At 33.7% G+C, this 20911-nt stretch overlaps 1 protein-coding gene across 1 annotated transcript; it reads right to left on the reverse strand.

The window, feature by feature from the left end:
- Positions 1-1983: 1983 nt before the first annotated feature.
- Positions 1984-20643, reverse strand: LOC129948517 (uncharacterized). The gene is made up of 25 exons (XM_056059556.1): positions 20212-20643; positions 19744-20136; positions 19617-19685; positions 19203-19550; positions 18452-19138; positions 18075-18383; positions 17933-18013; positions 17791-17859; positions 17380-17727; positions 17273-17323; positions 16516-17211; positions 16146-16454; positions 15999-16079; positions 15659-15688; positions 14244-15602; positions 8175-8552; positions 7695-8108; positions 7561-7629; positions 7107-7493; positions 5005-5055; positions 4176-4943; positions 3786-4115; positions 3628-3714; positions 3537-3566; positions 1984-3467 (listed from the first exon to the last, which is right to left on the reverse strand). The coding sequence occupies exons 1-25, from the start codon at positions 20527-20529 to the stop codon at positions 2100-2102; spliced, it is 9030 nt and encodes a 3009-aa protein (XP_055915531.1). The 5' UTR covers positions 20530-20643; the 3' UTR covers positions 1984-2099.
- Positions 20644-20911: the final 268 nt, after the last annotated feature.

Raw genomic sequence — 20911 nt, forward strand, 5'->3', positions numbered from 1 at the left:
TCATCAGGGGTGGAATCGGCTAAGGTGATTGTTGATAAATGACAATCAAAATGATCGAATTAGATCTACATAAGGTGATAGTCAAATTGATACCTAAAAAGCTATCACAAAAACATGTGATAGTCGTTTTCAAACAAATTTGTTTATTCCGAATAAAGCTACCAGACGCTTACAAAAACTACAGGAAAATTTTCTTAGTTCACTTTGTTTCTTTTAAAAACACATTGACCGACAAAGCTTACGACATTCGGAAAAAAGCAGGAAAAGTTAATTTGAAACTTTTATTTAGATATTTTATAAGAATCAATTTAAAATTTCACCAAGACAACAACGAATTTTGACAATTTGAATCTGAAATTGTTCAATCGAATGGAATTGAGTTGAATCATCTTACACAGACGAAATGAAAATTATAGTCAATTTGACTATCAAAAAATTGATAGTCAACAATCACCTTAGCCGATTCCACCCCATTATCTTAGCAGAAAAGGATATTACAATTTAAACGCAATGAGTAAGTGTTTTCCTCGAGAGTAGCTGTTCGTTTTTAGTGCAAGTTTTAAAGGCGTATGACCTTTAAATGTGTATTCGTTATGTTGCTCAAGATATCCTGGATCAACCTTTGTATGGAACTCCAGATATCTTAAGTCAGTTCTTGAAACGTGGTACCAAAGAGAACTTTCAATGTTCCTTGCTAGCATTCATATTTTTTTATTTCGTCGTTCAATAATTTTTCTTTTCCATCGTGAGTAGGTGGCCCAAGTGAGTTGAGGATTGTAGCAAATTGGTCCCAATATTTCATTTGTTTTTTTTTTTTTTTTGAAAAACCAAACTCTCCAAAGACCTCTCGGTACATTTGGGTTCGATTCCATCAGTTCGACTAACTTTTTGCACTGATTCTTATTAGTTCTCTTGCATCTAAATTAAAATTCATTATACATATGAAATTATATTCTTTTATTTTCCGACATTTCTTTTACATAAGCTTCGACCTCTTCTCACACAATATGAACGTTCGACAAATAATAACACGAATAATGTTCAAATCAACGAACATTCTATAATGACAATAGAGAATTAACGGTTATCAATTCGCCAACGGTAATACAAATTTCTCACACTCACACGTTTATTAATCCATTGCCAATGGTAATAGCGGTATCAGTCTTAAAAAATAAGAAAATAATCAAAACTTCAAATGTATCGAAAAACTGAAAAAAAATGGACAGCTTTCCAAATTTGTTTGATTAACAAATACATATACCTATTAAGAACAAAAGGAGAAAATTGAATGAAGAAGAAATAGAGGCACTGCTATCGTAATATATTTTCTTATATATTGTTCCGAAGTTGTCAATTACCATTTCAATTATGGTTTTGGTTTTCATCGTGAAACCTCTAGGAAGATATCAGAAAAGAATCAATCATAGCGAAACCAAAGGGTTAACGAAAAAAGACTTTCATATAATAAAATACATATTTGGATGATTTTTTTATGTTTTTATTTCAGTTTTGTTTAAAACTGTCGTCTTATTTTATAACGAATTTATATTTTTACTCAAGAATGCATTATTTCTGGATTAACTCCGAAATCTTAAACTTCTTTATTTAGCAAATACAGACACATTGTTTTATTGTTGTTTTTGGCCACCCAATAACTAGTATTTTCTGTCATTTCCATGGTCAAGTATTTCAACCAACTTCTCTGTTTAATAGTTATGTTAATTGATTATTTATAGAAATGTAAGTTATATCAATTCAAAAGCAATCAATCTATTTATTTACTTATATTTAACATTATCGATGCAGTGAAATTTTCTAACACATTTCATTTCGAAATAATTAGAGCAAATTCTTACGATTTCAAAAAATACCCAGGTCAATTTTATTTTTTAAAGCAGCGAACAACGGCAACATATTGTATTTATAAGGACCACAGTAGAAAGAGGAATTTGATTATATATGAAATAATGAAAACACACATAACCAAACCGATTATTTATTTGAAATATGTACGTACTTTATTAGAAACACAAATTTCAATCTAACATTAAATCTAGGTAATAATAATAATGTATATGATAATATATTTTTTAAATTTAACTTCCTGCCATTAGCCCGTGTGATTTCATATGGGAGTAAACGCCGGCCTTTTGTGCGAACATCTTGCCACAAATCTTGCATTCATGTTTCTTTTTCTCAGCATGCAATGCCTTATGCTGATGTAACGTCTTTTTTCTCTTAAATGCAGCTCCACAAGTTTCACACACATGTTGACGCTCATTTGAATGTGACGCCATATGGTCGCGCAGCGTCTTAGGTGTAAAAAATGCACTGCCACACAAATCACACTTGTGATCTCGTTGATTACTGTGTCTCTTCATGTGCTGTCGGAATTCGGAATTGGATGTTAACGTTTTCCCGCATACATCGCAAATGAACGGCCGTTCGCCCGTGTGCATTCGCATATGACGATTCATTTCTGTGGATGTTACGAATCCTTTGTCGCATTCTGGACACTTGAAAGGATGTATGCCCTTATGACGGCGCATGTGGACATTAAAGTTGTGTTTATCGTAAGCCTGGAATCCGCATTGATCGCACTTGTGCGGCTCTTTGTGGGTAATCTGATGATAGGCATACTTCGAGCGCGAAACAAATCCAGCCTTGCACACCGAACACTTGTACGGGTAATCGCCGGCAATTTCGATTCTATGCTTCTCATACGCTGCCAAGGTATGGAAATGCTGATCACAATGAGAGCAATATTTGTTCATATTCTGAGGTATTTTTCCGAGGAACAGGAGATTATCATAGAACCAAACCTGCGGCTCGCTAGACGTGTTAGTAGGTAAATTCTTATCGTTGATTTTTTGTTGCTTAACATACGAAAACAGAAGAAACCTTATTGCGGTTAAAACCTGATCCTTGTTTAATATAACATTGTATTTTAAAAAAGTATTTATAATCTTATCGTAGGCCTCTGAATGAGCGGCTAAATTGTCTTTGTCCTTATCCTTGGAGTCCCATAAACTAGGATGAGCCTTATACACTTCAATGAAATCAATCATTAAAGGTCTATTTTCAACAAGATAAGTAAAATCTTCTGTGGGTTCTGTAACGTCGGCGTGCAATTTCTGAGGAATAATTGGAAATTTTTCAGCGAAGGGTTCCAAAAATGACAAACGATCGAAAAAAAATGGTTTTGGTATGTAAGAACTTCCGATATCACCTATTTTAGCGGCATTCTCTTGGCGCAAAGCTCTAAAATATGAATCTCGTAGGAAACGTATTTGGTAACGATATTCTTCGACTGTTAGATAACAATCATGCTCACGCCCAAGTACTTCAGTTATTTGTTGAATTGCTTTTCGGCGTTCTGTTCGCAGCATATGGAAGGGGTGTTTAGTGTCCCAGAGGATAGGTGCTGTTTTATAAAGGTCAATGATTTCGAAAACCATATCTTTCTGTAAACAAAAAGGCGAAATAAACATTAAGTCTTTTTCAAAGGAAATTCCCGAGATTTAGACACTTACGGAATTAACCTTGTTTTTCTTATTGAATATCTGCAAGAAAAAAAAACAAGAAATGAATTATTATATACTTTGAGTTGTCTTTAAAACTAACTTCTTCCATATTATCTTCTTCCGATTCTTGAGCATGATGCGTGAATGATGTTTCATTGCTTTCGTTACACATGGCAAAGTCCTGTTGCTTAAGGTTTGACAAAGAAAAACATTCAATAATCTCTTTTATTTATTTAAAATTGTCTCAAGTTCACTCACTTGACCATTGTCTTGTGTAATTGGTGGTGGTTTTCCCTCAATAAATGACAACTTCTCAGCATACCATAGTTTTGGCTCAAATGTTGGATCTTCTTGTTTCTTTTTTAACATTCGCTTGTATGTAGCACGCAGTTTAACTATTTCAGCACTCATGTCCTTGTAATTGTACCTTGTGTTGAATTGATCGTTTATATTTTTGGCCATTTGCTCGAATGCTTCTCTACGATAAGTGTTGTCATTCGTATAATGTTTGACAGCCCATAAACAGGGTAATTTTTTATATTCCTCTATAACTGCTGTTAGAAGTGCTTTGTTTTTGACGATGGATTTCTGCAAGATATTTTATCAGTTTTTTATTTTAATGATTCAAAATTTAAATTAACTACTTACTGGATTTTGACGTTCCTCTTCACCGTTATCGGATAAATGCTCAAATTTAATCGGTTGACTTGTTTCTGGTGGGAATTCTGCTTTAATAACACTGTTATGATTTGATTCTCCATCTTCACTCTCGGCTGAAATTCTATCATCATGTTGGGGTGGTTCATCTTCTTCTTCCTCCTCTTCTTCTTCCCCTTCCCCGTCGTCATCGTCCCCATCTTCATCATCCTCCTCATCTGATTCATCCTCTTCATCTTCCTCTTCTTCAGTATCATACTTCTTAGCTTCTTGTTTTTTTCTTCCTCTTCCTCTCGTCTTCATTTTCATTTCTACTTCATCGTTGTTGTCGTCATCTGGATTTTTCTTCGGCTTCCTACGTCTCATAGCGAAGTCACTATTCTTTGTTCCAATAAAGGACAATTTATCAAAGTATTTCCATTGGGGATGGAATTTTCTATTGGCATTGGCATGAAGCTTTTCAAATCCTTCCTTAGTACGCAAAATTCGTCTATAGCTACTTCGAAGTGTGGAAATTCTAGCCTTTATTTCTGCATCAGTATAGCTGGTATTGAACTTATTATTAATAGTTGTTCGAACTTCAGTTATAGCATCAGCTCGACTAAAACGACAATTGTTTTTATGATCATAGGGTTTGTATAAGCACGGATGTTCTTTGTACTCCTCGATAATAGCTAAAACAATTGCAGTTTCTCTTTTTTGAGCAGGTGTTTCTTTGCTATCATCAATATCACTATCGCCACCTTGATATCCCAAAACCTTTAAAATTAATAAATAATAATTATCATTTGTATTGATTGTTTTATTGGCAATAATTTACCGAAGTTTTCTGGTCGTTCGTGGTATCAGGAACATCGACTTCTATTGGAATCTAAAAAAAGAAAATTTTCAAATCAATAAATAAGCAGAAGACTTCTAATATCATGATAAATTGCTTTGATTGTTGGTGATCTTTTCAGTTTCGATTGGCAGTTTATTTGCTCGGATAACTTTGAATAAATAGAATGAAAATGATCCCATATACCATCGGTAGGAATTAAATTACTATGCAAAAATAGTGTTATCAATTTCATTGTTATTCAGAACCCCACTCACGATCTGTTGTCAGAAAAAGGAACGTTGCCTTCCATCGGTTATAGTTTCCAATGAAAAAGTGAACAGCAAGCTCTTGAGAGTTTTAACGTAAAAATAGTTATTATTTACCTTCGCCTGAAACGGAACTCATCATTTTTTGGAGAACAATAATATGTCGGCCTTCATTTTTGCTACAGGCTAGCCATTTTTCGGTTTTGGGTTTTGAAACGAATAATATTTTATATTTAATAACATCATTACAGACATTGCTCTTAAGTGACGAGGGCAACAGGTGATACAACACGGGACATCTTTTAACTCAATTAGCTCATTTACTGATGCTTGAGTTCAGTGATTGACGGGGACTCATCTCATCCTATCAAATGTTAAATGAGTGCAAATGTCACTAGTCCTTACTTAAATGGAAAACTAATAGGTCAAGCGTATCAGTAATACTTATTGTACCAATTGTTCTAATAAGAATAAGGTTGATGTAACTTGTTTCGTTTGTTTGTCAATAAATATCATTGGATCATTACAGGGTGACAAAATATTTTTATTTTATTTTAACCCCAGAATTAGACAAATTATATTTGAAATATTACATCCGTAAATTATGTCCTTTCTGTCTTACATAACCTTTTGACAAAATTTTTTAAGACTTTTCGTAAAAATTGCGGCGTAACCTAAGAAATTTCTTGTCGAATGCACGCTTTTAAATACTTCAAATCATGTTTGGAATTCGTGTAGATAATCCAAAAGGTGGAAATAGGGAGCTGACATATTCGGAGTACGAGGCGGCAATCGAAATTTGTCGAACGGGTACCTAACGCTTTTTTCAACAGAGTGGGGTGTCTCAGGTAGTATGGCACATCGCCCCAACTTGATGAGTTATTGTTCGACTTAATTGACGTTTACGTCAGCGTTGAAAAAACATGTTTCTGTGTACAACTATCCGATACCTGAAATTTTGTTTGTTCATAGCTCCAGAATGATCAAAATGATCTTCATCGCTCATTAAAAGTTTACCTAAAACGATTTCACCATATGCCAATTTTCGAAGTATTATCGAAACGAAGAGTAAATATTGTCTGTAGTCGGTATCTTTAAATTCTTGAATAGCGTCACGGACTTTCTTGATATTTTTAGACGTGCGGACTATTTTCGAGTGGCTAAGATCGGTTGGTGTGGCCGATTCAGGCGACTATGGTGAGGAACTTTGAACTGATACCGGATCGCACGTCGAACTTTTACATACGATTTTTGGCGGCAATACTTAACGCAAAACGCTCGATCTTCATTAGTATAACAACTAATAACAAATTCTTCTGAGCGCGCAGCAACCGACACTGTAGGAGTGTCACCCTGTATGTATTCCTAACCAGAATAACGCAATTCTATTGAAGAGAAACGTGGTTGTTTGTTTTGGGTAATTGAGTTTAAACTTTACTGCAGTCGTACAAATAAGTTGAGTACGGTGTACCCGTGGCATGATGGTTAGGGCGTTGGACTGTCATTCAAGGGGTCTAGGGTCAATCCCTGCCTGTGCCACCTTAATTTAAAAAAAAAATAATTTTCGCGGGTACTGCCTCTTGCGAGGAATTGACAAATCCTTCAAGAGTAATTCTTGTCATGAAAAAGTGCTTTCTCAAACTAGCCGTCCGGATTCGGCCTTAAATTGTAGGTCCCTTCCATTCCATTCCTGACAACAGTACTCGCACACTGGAATGGTTTAGAGTTGTAAGTCACTAGGCCCTGGTTCACAACAGACTGTTGCGCCACCCCATTTGATTTGATTTACTTGAAAACCTACGAGAATCAATCCTAACAAAAATCCATTCAACTTACCACATTATTTTCTTCTTCATTCGCCTTCCTATCGATAAATGATAAATCATCATAATACCACAAAACAATTCGATAATCAGCATCGTGTTTTTTCCGTTGAACTCTTCTGTATACACTGCGAAGATTAACAATTTGCTGTCTAACATTTCTGTCGGTGACATTTTTGTTGAATTTATTATTAATGTAGGCAGTGATTTTACGATAGGCATCCTTTCGGGCGTATTTGCTATTATAAAGAGGAGCTGTTTGATCCCACAAGAATGGATATTGCTTGTATTGCGCTATGAGATCCGATATTATAGGTGGATCATTTAATATCTTGCAACTATCGCGTTCTGGTCGCTTTACAAATGGTTGTATTGGTTGTTTGTTTCCAGAATCGGAGGACTAAAAATGAGAAAATAGATTTTTTAACTGAATACAACGAAATAAACAATGAAGAATTTTCTTTTACCTCACAGTCGGATGGCTCTTGCTTCGTAATTAAGTTCGGGTTTGATTCATCCAATGATGGTAGTTCGACCTTAATCAAAATCAAAAATTAAATAAATTCTTTTGTAATTGTTAAATAAACAAAAGAGCACACACCTCAATGTCATCATTCAAACCTTGGATAAAGGAAAGCTTCTCGAAGTACCATAACTTTGGATTGAATTTTGTACTTCCATCGGTAAAGAATCTTTCGAAACTTTGCTTTCGCTTGAGAACCCTTTTGTAAACCTGTCTCAGGTTAATAATTTGTTGGTGCAATTCCTTGTATGTCAGATTCATTTTGAACTTAGTATTGACCATTTTTCTGATTTGTCTATAATGTTGCTTCTTTTCACTATTCGTGCTCGATCTAGCCATGCCTGGATCCCACAAAATCGGGTGTTTCCTATATTCATCTATGATACCTTCTATTTTCTTTCGGCGGATTACTTTTTCAATTGACAGTTCGTCCTCGTCCATATAGTCCGACAGGTATTCCACCTCTTGTTGTGGTTCATTAAAACCTAGGGGCTATCAAAAACAAAAATCTAATTGGGTCTTGTTTGTATTATTTTTTAGTTTGGTTTGTCAACTTGCCTCATCTTTTTCCTTAACCATTTCTAACTTAAGAGCCAATAGCGGATCAATATGATGATCGACTGGTCCTGTTCCCGTTCCTCCGCTATCGATGTTATTGCTTTTTAAGGCATCTTTGAGTAGATTATCGATGGTATAGCTGCAAATATCCTGAGAAGCTATATTCTGCTCTCCCATGTTTTGAAAACCCATTGTTTTGCATTCTTTGATGTGTTTAATAAATAAAGTGCAACTCAGCAAATTGAATTGCTGTGAGCAAGTTCCACAGTGTATTATAAAGTTATCGAGATTTTCGGAGCAATAAACCTCGCCACAGCGTGTTGTGATGGGCGTTGGATTATAGGCTAAAAGTGATGATATCTCTGTGCTGGACATTTTTCACTTTAATATTACACAAAACCAATAAAACAAGAGTTGATTTTTCACAGATTTATTTAGGACTTTGCTGGTAAAACAGATTGAAAAATAGGCTTCGTACGTGCTGTCCACCTCCACATTATACAAATATAAAATAAAACTATGGCAATAGCTAAACACGGCACGTTCAAGGTACATGGGAAAACTTCAGATACTTCATTTCGTCCAACATCACATTCTTTATATGATACGGTTGAAAGATTAGGTTGGATCAGGGTTGGGTTTAATTTTTGTACCACATATATGCCCAATTGCATAAAACTTTTATACTTTTTTTTAAGGATTTTAAACTGTTAAATGGGATATTATGGTTTCACCAAGCGTTCTTAAAGTAAACAAACTTTTAAACACCTTTTAAAACTAAATATCCAGTTTTGGTTCATTGAGTTTTAAAAGTGTCATTAAAAAATGAATATGACAGATTGACAGCTGATGTTTTGTTTTGTAAAATTTGTATTCTATAATTCAACATTGCATTACTATTTATAATATCATTTTAATTCTCAATTAGAATATTAGTTTCATGTGATGAAAAGAACAACATATGGTTATTCTCCGTTCAAGAGTATTCCGCGTTCACAAGAATCCATTTTAGGACTATGATGATATTGACTTCAAAATGAGGTTTCGACTTTCCAAAGCATTTGTGGACCAGTTGTTGAGTTTGTTTGGTCATCATTTGGAGCATTTAACTAACCGAAATAAACCCTTCAGTGCATTTAATCAAGTGTTTATTACTTTATCCCACAGGATCTTTTCAAATCTGTGTCGGAGATATGTTTAAAAAAATTAACTGTTTGCCGCGTAGTGCAAAAAGTAACCCACCATATAACTAATAATATTGTAATTTGTTTCTCATTCTTGATTAGTATGCATCTAAATTTGATTTATGCTAAATGTTACAAATAAAATGTCTGTTTGTCAGATAGAAAGAAACTACTCACAATAAGAAATTCGATATATTTGGAAGTCAAGATTATAGTAAAGAGTAACATGTTTATCTTTATTATAGCATCTTTGTCCTCATCGAAGTTTCTTCTTTATTTTTAACTTTTATTTGATTTTAATTTTAATAGATGGGTTTATGCAACTGATTGCGATATACCTTTCCGAATTTTAATGCTGTTTTGCTAAGTACACTTTTTAACTATTACTTTTTAATATTTTCTTTTTGTCCAAAAATATGTGTCATCTTTTTACTTTTTTCATTTTTTGCTAGGTTTATTGATTTATTTCATTATACTTTCATAAAGGATGACAGCAACAACTGTCAAAAAGTTATGTTATTTTATAGGAAGTAAAAAAGAGTTATTACGGCCTGTGTACTCTTTCCTACTTTCGGGTTTAACATATGTATATTTATCTTCCTCACTCTACTGTTCTGCTTTATACAGATGCAAACTAAAAAATAGTAAACAAACTCATCCTCTTCATATCGCTTTTTACATTTCAAGGTTGATCCAATAGATCATTTGTCGGAATAATTTAAAACATATAAAAAAGAAATTGTAGGCAATTTAGAGAAATTTGGATCAGAACTAATCTTAAATTAATAAAATTACCTATTTTCAGAAGTACGTGGTAAGAAAATATCAGTAATAATTCATATTTTTGATTTGTTTCCCTTTTTTCTTTTTTTTTTTTTTCATTTTGAAAATTGAATACAATAAGAACTGAAGTAAAGAGGTTCTCTGGTAGAGTACGGTCCTAGAAAATAAATGTGATTAGATATTCACGTGCAACAGATGATACTATCTGAAGTGATAAACTGTAGTGTTGTTAACATTTAGGTTTTGCATAATGTAAAAAACAGTAATATCGCCATCAATCAGATATTAACTGCTAGATGATTCACATTCTCATACAAACCCCTTTTTAAAGGTAGTTCCACCTCTTTAGCTATGCTTGCCTTTTGTACGTTAAAGGTAGAACATAGCTTAAACTAAAATGCAGTTCAAGTTTTTTCTCCAAACTGCTAAAACCGTAGCTTAATTTTGAAAGAAGAAAATGCAATTGATCTCGTGGGAACAATCCTCGAAAGTACAAGCTAAAGGATATTTCTTCATGAATATCGCCAAATTCTTTTCTCCAACTCAAATTTTTTCTTTTCCGTATTTTCTTTTTTTTTTTGGCAAAGAACATCATTCAACAAAAAACTTCTCAACATCCATTCAAATTAAACATGGCACAAAATATTATTGTTCAAAACAAATGAATATAGCTTTCTCTAAAGCTAGCCATACACGATTAGAGCCAAAAAGACAAATGGACCCGAGCCGATTCAAAATCGACCTTGTGAGGGAAGCTGAGATGGCTCGAGTTGGCTATTTGGTTTTTCACAAGTCAAAAATAAACGAGCCCCAGCCAAATAGACGAGGCTAGGCTCTGCCTTGTGTGAGCCATCAACGAGCCAAGTAGTTATGTCTCCTTACACAATCTTGTCTCTTCGTTTAACATATTTCTCTGAAGAAATGAATGGAAATTTTTAGTTAATTTTATAAAAACCCGTTTTTATATTGACTTTATCCAAACATACATATTTTTGCTTTTGCTCGAAATGAGAAACAAATAAATTATTTATCAATCTGTCAAAGAGGCTGTGGCTCGGTCGTGTATGCCAGGAAAATGTTGACAATGTCCAATTGACTCGGAGACAATTGGCTCTTACTTGTATGTTCAACCTAACACAATCTAAATTAGCCACAGAAAATTTAAAGTTAAATTTAGTTTAAAGCTTTGAGTAGTGTACAAAAATGCAAAATCTACCAATACCTACATCTGTATCTCGATGCAAATGCATCAGTTGTGTATGGCCAGCTTAAAGTCCGGAACATTTTTGAATCGATATTTGACTATGTTTCACTTCGATTAGAAATGAAAATTATATACTGATTGATCGGAAATCACCTAAAGAATTTTGTTTGAGGAAAAAAAGTGTAATTGCGCATTTGTTTTTCTCTACCAATTTATTTTCCTATTTTCCCGATGGAAATTCATTACTGTTATTACAGTTACTCTTATGTTCAAAAGTGAAATGAATCGTTCCACTGACTTGTGTTCCAATTTCACACAATTCCAATGACAAATTTCTTTCAGTAAAAAAATTGTCGGTGGATTTCAATCAGAAAATTTTTTCCAATGGCATAAACTTTTAATGGTAGCTACAAACGACCTGTCAAGAAAATTCCAATGCTTGTTTACAATGATGAAAACCAATGATAGCTATAACTGACGCCTAAGATAGACCGAGAAAGAAGATTGTGGAAACAGACATAAATACCTACTTGGCTTGTTTATTCACCACACAAGGAAGAGCCGAGCCTTGGCTCGTTATCTAGAGTTCGTTGACTTTTGACTTGCTAAAATCCAAAATCCATTATGCTTAAAAATATCTTAAGTATATATTTTTGTTATAGTGCAAAAAAGGTTAGACTTTTACAGCGATAGACCAGTTATATCGGATTGCGAAAGCCTCTTGTTTATATACCTGCGATTGTAAATAGAGTTGACATACTAGATGTGGACTGCTTGAAAAATAACATAAAAAGCGATTCCACCTTTTTGGATATGCTTGCCCTTTTTTAGGTTTAGTGGGAAAAACTTGTATTCATTTTTAAACATCATATTTTGTTTCCTTGCATCAATAATCATTAAAATAAGGACATTTGAATTGAAAGAGGGATCAATTTTGACTCAAAAAAAGTCAACTTCAAATAATTTCCCTTTATAGTACTTTTCTTTTTTAATGGGTGTGTTTAGTAACGTGCTGTCAGTATCCACCTATCCCATCGGAAAACCCAATTAAGCATTATTCACATGAGCACGACCAACGACCAACGAATGAACGAATATTCGTCGATTTTGACATTTCATTCACATGAGAGTTTTTAATTCGTCGCGAATAAAGTTTGACTTTGATCACCGAAATCAAAACAAGAATGAATTTTGTAGGTTAAGTACGCGCGATTATTTTATTCGTTGCGAGTGTGGATAATGTGGAACGCGAATAAAGTTTGACAGTTCGTATCTACTTCAATTTTTTTCGCGACGAATAAATTTGTTTTCTTAAATTTATTAATATATGATATTGAAAAGTAAAAGTATGCATCATAAATCAAATAGAAACTATATTGCTATCGTTTTGTTAAGAATTTGTGTGGAAATATGTCTTCAAACGTATATAAACTCACATTTTGTAATTCATTCGTCGTTCGTTGGTCGCGCTCATATGAATGCTGCTTTAGTGGTTGTTTGCAAAAGTTACCAAACAGGGATATACATTTGAGTTTGAACAGTTATTTAATAGCAGTGACACAAAAATTGTAAATAATAAGTTTAATTTTGAATTTTCGGAAAATAACAGAAAATTGTGATATAAAAAGAAATACAATATCAACATAATTCCATTGTTAGTTAAGGTAAGAATTGAAAGTATATTGCGTATAGTATTAACGGGAAATATAAAGTAGAAAACCGAAGCCGCTTATATTTCGGCTTTAACAAAAAACACTGCTGTATATCAATTACTGTTATCATATCTGCATCGCCAATGTTCGTTTTGTATGACCAACACTAAGTCCATATTATTTACCATTGCTATGTATGTTCCAAAGAAGCAACTAGTTCCTATCTGTGTTTAGGCTTAATAGTCCAGTCAAAACATTGAAGCTTTACCTATGTTCATTAATTCGATCATTGTATAAACTTAGGAATTATTTTTATATTTATGGAAATTGGTGCAGATACTGAGGACATCTTTATTAACTTGTGACAAAAAGTCCCCAAAAATCTTATTTGAGCATACAAATTTCGAAAACTCTCTTCTTAGGGCATGATTTTCGAACGATAAAAGGTACAAAAGAGCTACTCCAAAAATTACGAGCTAGTTTGTAGAACATAGCTTAAGTAAGTAAGTGAAAAGTTACAGCGGTTTCAAAAAATGGCAAATGTGGAAAACAACGATTCTTCTTATATTCTGCCTAAATGGTAGGTAAGTAAGGTACCTACATACTTTGTATCTAAAATCATTTCATTTAATATCTCTTTTATTTTTTTAATGTTACAAATTTCTTTAGAGAATAAGAAAAGTTGAAATCAATTCAAATCTCAACTTTGAAAATGTTAACAAATATTTTATACCTTGTTTGTTAACTACATATACATAGGTATAAAATTGCCCAAAAAAGGCAACACAAAACAAAATGTTGCAATAATCAATTACCTACCAAAGTTTTTAAGATTTCGTTTTTTCGCATACATTTTCTTCCTTATTCCTTTGTTTCCTAGTGGTTTCGTTGTCGAAACACAATTGTCATTTTAATTTTGTGGTCTTTTTTTGATACTCAGAAATGTAATGAGGGTCTGTACCGATTTTCATCAATATCCAAATTATTCTGAGGATAAAAGTTCATTTTGACGGAGGCTCTCCTAGAAATTTTAAATAAAAAGTTTCAATACCTGATAATATTATGATCTGAATTCGTAGAAACAAATATCACTGTAATTAGATCAAAACTTAACTGAACATTTTATTAAATTTACATTTATTGATATATGTATGTATGTATGTACGTAAATCATATTTAAAAACAAAATTAAAAATACGTACATATGTACATATATGTAATAATATTGTCCTCTTTATTAGTTCTAACTTCCAGTCATTAACCCGTGTGATTTCATATGAGAGTAAACCCCAGCCTTTTGGGCAAACGCTTTTCCACAAATCTTGCACTCGTGTTTCTTTACCTCAGCGTGCAAGGCTTTATGCTGAAGCAGCGTCTTTTTTCTCTTAAAAGCAGCTCCACAAGTGTCACATATGTGTTTGCGTTCAGTAGAATGTGATGCCATATGATCGCGCAGCGACTTGGGTGTATAGAATGCACTGTCACACATACCACACTTGTGGTCTCGTTGGTTATTGTGCCTTTTCGTATGTTGACGGAATTCGGAATTAGATGTTAAGGTCTTGCCGCATATATCACAAACGAAGGGTCGTTCACCCGTGTGCATTCGCATATGGCGATTTAGTTCTGTAGACGTTACAAATCCCTTACTGCATTCTGCACACTTAAAAGGATGTATACCTTTATGACGTCGCATGTGAACATTAAAGTTATGTTTGTCGTAAGCTTGAAAATCACATTGTTTGCATTTATGCGGCTCCTTGTGTGTAAATTGATGATATGCATATTTCGAACGCGAAATAAACCCAGCGTTGCACAAGGAACATTTATAAGGGAAGTCGCCGGCAATTTCGATCTTATGCTTTTCATACGCTACCAATGTATGGAAATTTTGATCACAATGCGAGCAATATTTATCAGTGTTCTTATGTACTTTTGTTAGGAAATGGAGATGTTCATAAAACCAAATCTGCGAGTCAATATCGCCTTTTGTATTGTTTCCTGTATTCTTATCGTTAATCTTTTTCTGCTTCGCATAGGAAGAATGAAGGAACCTTATTACATTCACAACCTGTTCTGTGGTTAATGTTAAGTCATTCGTCAAAAAGGCGTTTTTAATCATATCGTAGGCTTCTGAATGAGCTGTTCTATTCTCTTTGTCCTTGTGCTTTGAATCCCACAGACAAGGATTTGCCTTATAAACTTCAATAATTTCAATCATTAAAGGCTTGTTGTCTACAAGATAGTTGAAATCTTCATTAGGCTCTTTTATATTTCCATGCCATTTTAAAAATTTATCAGCAAATGGTTCTAAGAATGACAACCGATCGAAGAAAAATGGTTTTGGTGCATAACAACTCCCACCATCGCCTTCCCTTGTGGCTTTTTCTTGACGCAAAGCTCTATAATACGTATCACGTAGAGATCTTATATGATATCGAAAGTCTTCAACGGTAAGTTGAACTTCATATTTCGTATTTATAATTTCAGTTAGTTTTTTAATTGCTTTTCTTCGTTCCGTTCGAAGAACATGCAAAGGATTGTTGTTGTCCCATAAGATTGGTGCTGTCTTATAAAGGTCTATAATTACAAAAACCATATTTTGCTGGAAGAAAAAATTATAGTCTTTCAAAGATCATATCGAATTTTATGCAAACTTACTGTTAGAATCTTATTTTTCCTATTGAATACCTGAAAGTTAAAACGAAAAAAGTTATTACAAAAAATTATCATGAAAATAATAAAATTTTGGTGATGTGAAGGCTCAAGAGAAACCAAGGTCTTAGGCTAGAATTAGTCTCAATCATTTTTGTGTGCGAGTAATTGGGAAGACCTACTATCATATGCCAAAACCAAAAGGCTTAATTCAGAAGCTCAAGCGAAGAGTTCTTCTTTCAGATTTGCCAATTCCTCGTAACATGCAACTAACCTACGCCTTAACCATTACCCCACGGGAACTGAACTTTGAACCTTAAAACAAAAACAATACAAATTAACCTACTTCTTCCATATTCTCGTCTTCCGACTCATCGGTTTGAAACGTCCTACTATTCCCTTCATTGCACATTTTTACATCTTGTTCCTAGAATTTTAAACGAATTTATCTTGATAAATCGAAATGAATGATGATAAATCAAAAAGCTCTTACTTGACTTGCTATGCCTCCTATAAATGACAACTTTTTAGCATACCATAATTTTGGCTCAGAAGTGGGATATTTTTCTTTCCTTCTTAACATTCGTTTGTATGAAGAACGCAGTTGAACAATTTTATCTCTAATGTATTTGTAATTGTACTTTTTGTTAAATTTATCGTTGATGTTTTTGGTCAACTGCTGAAAAGCTTCTCTACGGAGGTTATTGTCGGTTGTATACTGTTCGACATCCCATAAACAGGGTAAATTTTGATACTCTTCTATAATAGCTGTAACAAGTTCCTTACTTCGTATGAAAGATTTCTGTAAGTAAATAAAAAAAGTGTTTCAGTTATAATTTAACGTTAAGTAAAACTTCACTTACCTTTGGACTTTGGACTTCTTCTTCGCCATTATCAGACGAATCTTCCAATTGATTGGGTTGTTCTCCATCTTCCAATAAAAATTCAATCTTGCAATCGTTGTCATCATCATTATCGCTCTCAACTGAAATATAATCATGGCACTCTTGCAATGCTTTAACTGTCCCCAACTCATTGTTATGGTCACTATTGAAATTAGCAAGTGATTCTTCGTCTCCGTCCCTGCTTTCTTCACATTCAATTGCTTCTTCTCCTGCACTGCTTTTATTTTTTTCTCGTTTCTTGTTAGGATTTATACGGCTCACAGGGAAATCACTATCTTTGGTTCCAATGAATGACAACTTATGAAAGTATTTCCATTGAGGAAGGAATTTCCTCTTGGAATTTGCATGAAGTTTTTCAAATTCTTCTTTTGCTCTCAAAATGCGTCGATAACTGCTTCTGAGATGGCATATTTTGACTCTAATCTCTGCATTGGTGTAACTAGTATTGAACTTATTATTGATATTAGTTCGAATTTTTGTGAAACCTTCAGCTCGGCTGACCCGGCAGTTGGTCTTATAGAGGCTGTTGTTGTACAAGCGAGGGTGTTTTTTGTATTCCTCAATTAAAGCCATAGTAATATCTGATCCCCTATTCTCGGTACTTGTTTCTACTTTTTTATCATCCTCGTTTGCCCAAACTTTATAATCAATTGTCTGGAAATAAAGTATTCAAGATTTTGAAAAAAACACAGCTATGTAACTTTTCATGACTCACAGAATTTTCATCATAATCCATAATCGCAGAATCACTTTTTTTAATTGGAACCTGTAAAGAAAATTTCTGTCATTATATCAGTGTATTACAATCTGTATCTAAGTTACGTTCTTATCGACAAAGGATAAACTATCGAAATACCACAAACGCTGTCGATGTGTTCCTGTGTTCTGTTTTCTTCGCTGAACTCTCCTATAACTTTTTCGAAGATTTATAATTTGTTGCTTGACATCCGTGTCTGTGAGTTGTTTGTTGAATTTTATATTGATGTAAGCAGCTATTTTGCAATAAGCACCTTTCCGTGTGTTGTGATTATTGTAAAGTGGGTCGGTATGGTCCCACAACAATGCATATTGCTTATATTGGGCTATGAGTTCCGATATTAAAATTGGATTATGTATTGTCATAGATCCAACTTGTCCTGTATTTTGTGTGGGTTCAACACAGCCAGAAGTCTAAGAAATGATTAGTTTTATTATTTAAAAGATGACTCACAATAATTAATTTTATCCCCTTACATCAGAGTCATAAGGTTCGTGTTTTGTAATAATTATTGAATTCGTGTCATCAAACGATGGTAGCTCAACCTGAATTGAAATATAATGCACCTAAGTTAAAAAAGTAACTCCCTAAGGAAAAAAGGGTACAATTTAAACCTACTTCTTCTATATTGTCCTCTTCAGACTTATCGGTTTGAACCGTGTTTTCATTGCCTTCATCGCACACTGTTACGTCTTGTTCCTAGAATTGTCGACGAATTCATAACTATTTTGATAGTTCAAAATTAATTTAACTTGCTTACTTGATTTGCTGTTTCTTGGATAAATGACAACTTTTTAGCATACCACAACTTTGGCTCGGAAGCAGAATATTTGTTGTTCGTTTTTAACATGCGTTCGTATGTAGAACGCAGTTGAAAGATTTTATTTCTAATAAATTGGTATTTGTACTTTGTGTTGAATTTATCGTTGATGTTTTTGGTCAATTGCTGAAAAGCTTCTCTACGGAAGTTTTGATTATTGCTATACTGTGCGAAATCCCATAGACAGGGTAATTTCTGATACTCTTCTATAACAGCTGTTACAATTTCCTTATTTTTGATAAAAGATTTCTTAGAACAGAACAAAAATAAATACAAAATGTCGCAGTTATAATTTCATTATAGGAAATTGTACTTACCGGACTTTGGAGTTCTTCTGGGCCATCAACGGATACATTTTCCAATTGATCAAATTGCTCTCCTTCATCTTCTGGTAGAAATTCAATTGTGTAATCATTTTCATATGGCTTATCATTATCACTTTCAACCGACATATTATGGTCATCGTATTGTTGTAATGTGTCAACTGTCTCCATCTCATCATTATGATCACTGTTGATATTTGAAGTTGCTTGTTCATCGTCTCCGTCCCTGCTTTCTTCATATTCAATTGGTACTTCTTGTTCGCTCTTGTTTTCTTTGCCTTGTTTGTTGTTAGGTTTTATACGTCTTACAGCGAAATCACTATCTTTCGTTCCAATAAATGATAACTTATCAAAGTATTTCCACTGAGGATGGAATTTTTCTTTGGAATTTGCATGATTTTTTTCAAATTCTTCCTTTGACCTCAAAATGCGTCTGTAACTGCTTCTGAGACGGCATATTTTAACTCTTATCATTGCATTGGTGTAATTTGTGTTGAACTTCGAATTGATATAACTTCGAATTTTATTAAAACTTTCAGTCCGACTAAAACGGCAGTTGTTCTGATAGAGGTCGTTGTTGTACAATCGAGGGTGTTTTTTGTATTCTTGAATTATAGCCATACTAATATCTGATTCCTTATTCTTGTCTTCGCTTCCGCAATCTTTATAATTAATTGGAATCTGAAAGGAAATGTCTGTTACTTTAAGAAAATATTTAAAACCTATTGGTTAACTTTTTTGTTACCTCTTTATCGATAAAAGATAAATGATCGAAGTACCACAAATGCTGTCGATTACCGGTGCTGTTCTTTTTTCTCTGAACTCTCCTATAACTTTTTCGAAGATTCAAAAGTTGCTGTTTTACAATCCTTTCTGTGATATTTTTGTTGAATTTTGTATTGAGGTAGGTAACTATTTTGCCGTAAGCATCTTTTCGTGCGTTTTGATTATTGTAATGTGGGGCAGATTGGTCCCACAATAATGGATTTTGCTTGTATTGGGTTAATAGTTCCGATATAATTATTGGGTCATGTATAGTCATAGATCCACCTTGTCCTGGGTTTTCTGTGGGTTGTTCACCAGAGCAAGACGTCTTAAAAGAAAAATACAGTTGTATGCTTATTTTTATAAGACACACTTCTTAATTGTATTCCCTTACCTCAGAGTCATAGGGTTCTTGTTTGGTAATAGTAATGGTGTTCGTGTTATCCATCGATGGCAATTCCACCTAAATTTAAGTATAAGGTACATAAGAAGCGTACTGATTCGTTAATGAAAAAACAAACCTGGATATCATCATTATCACCTTGTATAAAAGATAGATTCTCAAAGTACCATGGTTTTGGGTTTAATTTTGTACTGTCATCGTTAAAACGCTGCTTCCTCTCAAGAACCTTTCTATACTCCGTCCTCATGGTAAGAATTTGTTGATAGAGTTCGCAATATGTTATATTCATTTTAAATTTAGAATTAACTGATTCTACGATTTGTCTATAGTGTTCCTCTTTCTCGCTATCGGTACTTGATCTAGCAATATCAGGGTCCCACAAAATGGGATGTTTTTTATATTCGATGATTATTCCTTCAGTTTCTTTCCGTCGGATTATTTTCTCTATTGGTAATTCGTCTTCATCCATAAAGTCAGAGTATTGAGACTCCTCTAGCAACTCATTGAAACCCTGGAGAGAGAAATCAAATACACAACTAGTTTTATAACATTCATAGTTTGTAGTGTTTAAGGTCTTTCAACTTGCCTGATCTTTATCCCTAACTACTTCCAATTTAAAAGTCGTCAAGGGATCGACTGTCGTTGCTAGACTATCGATGTCATTGGTTATGAAGTCGTCCTGAAGAACGCTATTATGGTCTGAGAAGTTCCCATAAGCAATTGTTTTGCATTTTTTGATGTGTTTAATGAATAAAGTGCAACTCAGCAAATTGAATTGCTGTGAGCAAGTATCACAATTCACCACAAAGTTATTGAGATTTTCACAGCAATAAATTTCGCCACAGCGCGTTGTGATGGCTAGTGAACCGTAGGTGACAAGTGGTGATATCTCCGTGGAAGACATGTTTTAGTAGCTTCAACTATCCTTCGCTTATCATTTGATTTGGTTTTTAATCTGCTGTAACATTTGCAATAAGATAATTCAAAAACAAAAACTTGGAGATCCCACTTGTAATCATTCCTGTCAGCTGTCACTTAAGAATTAAGTAAAACAAACAAAAAACATCAGCCAAAGATAAATTCATATAAGATGGAATGTGACTTCAGGTAATGCCCTGTGTACATTTGATCCAATTTAAATTTCTTTTTACTATTTGAATCCATATTTTTGTGCAAGTTTGTCAAGAATGATTTATTTTCCCCCATAGTATATCCTCAAGAGAGCTTGTAAAGGGAGATTAGATAAAGTAATCCATGGTGGGAGCCGTAAATGATGGCTTAAGCTA

This window comes from Eupeodes corollae, chromosome 1 (assembly GCF_945859685.1).
Source record: "Eupeodes corollae chromosome 1, idEupCoro1.1, whole genome shotgun sequence".
NCBI lineage: Eukaryota > Metazoa > Arthropoda > Insecta > Diptera > Syrphidae > Eupeodes > Eupeodes corollae.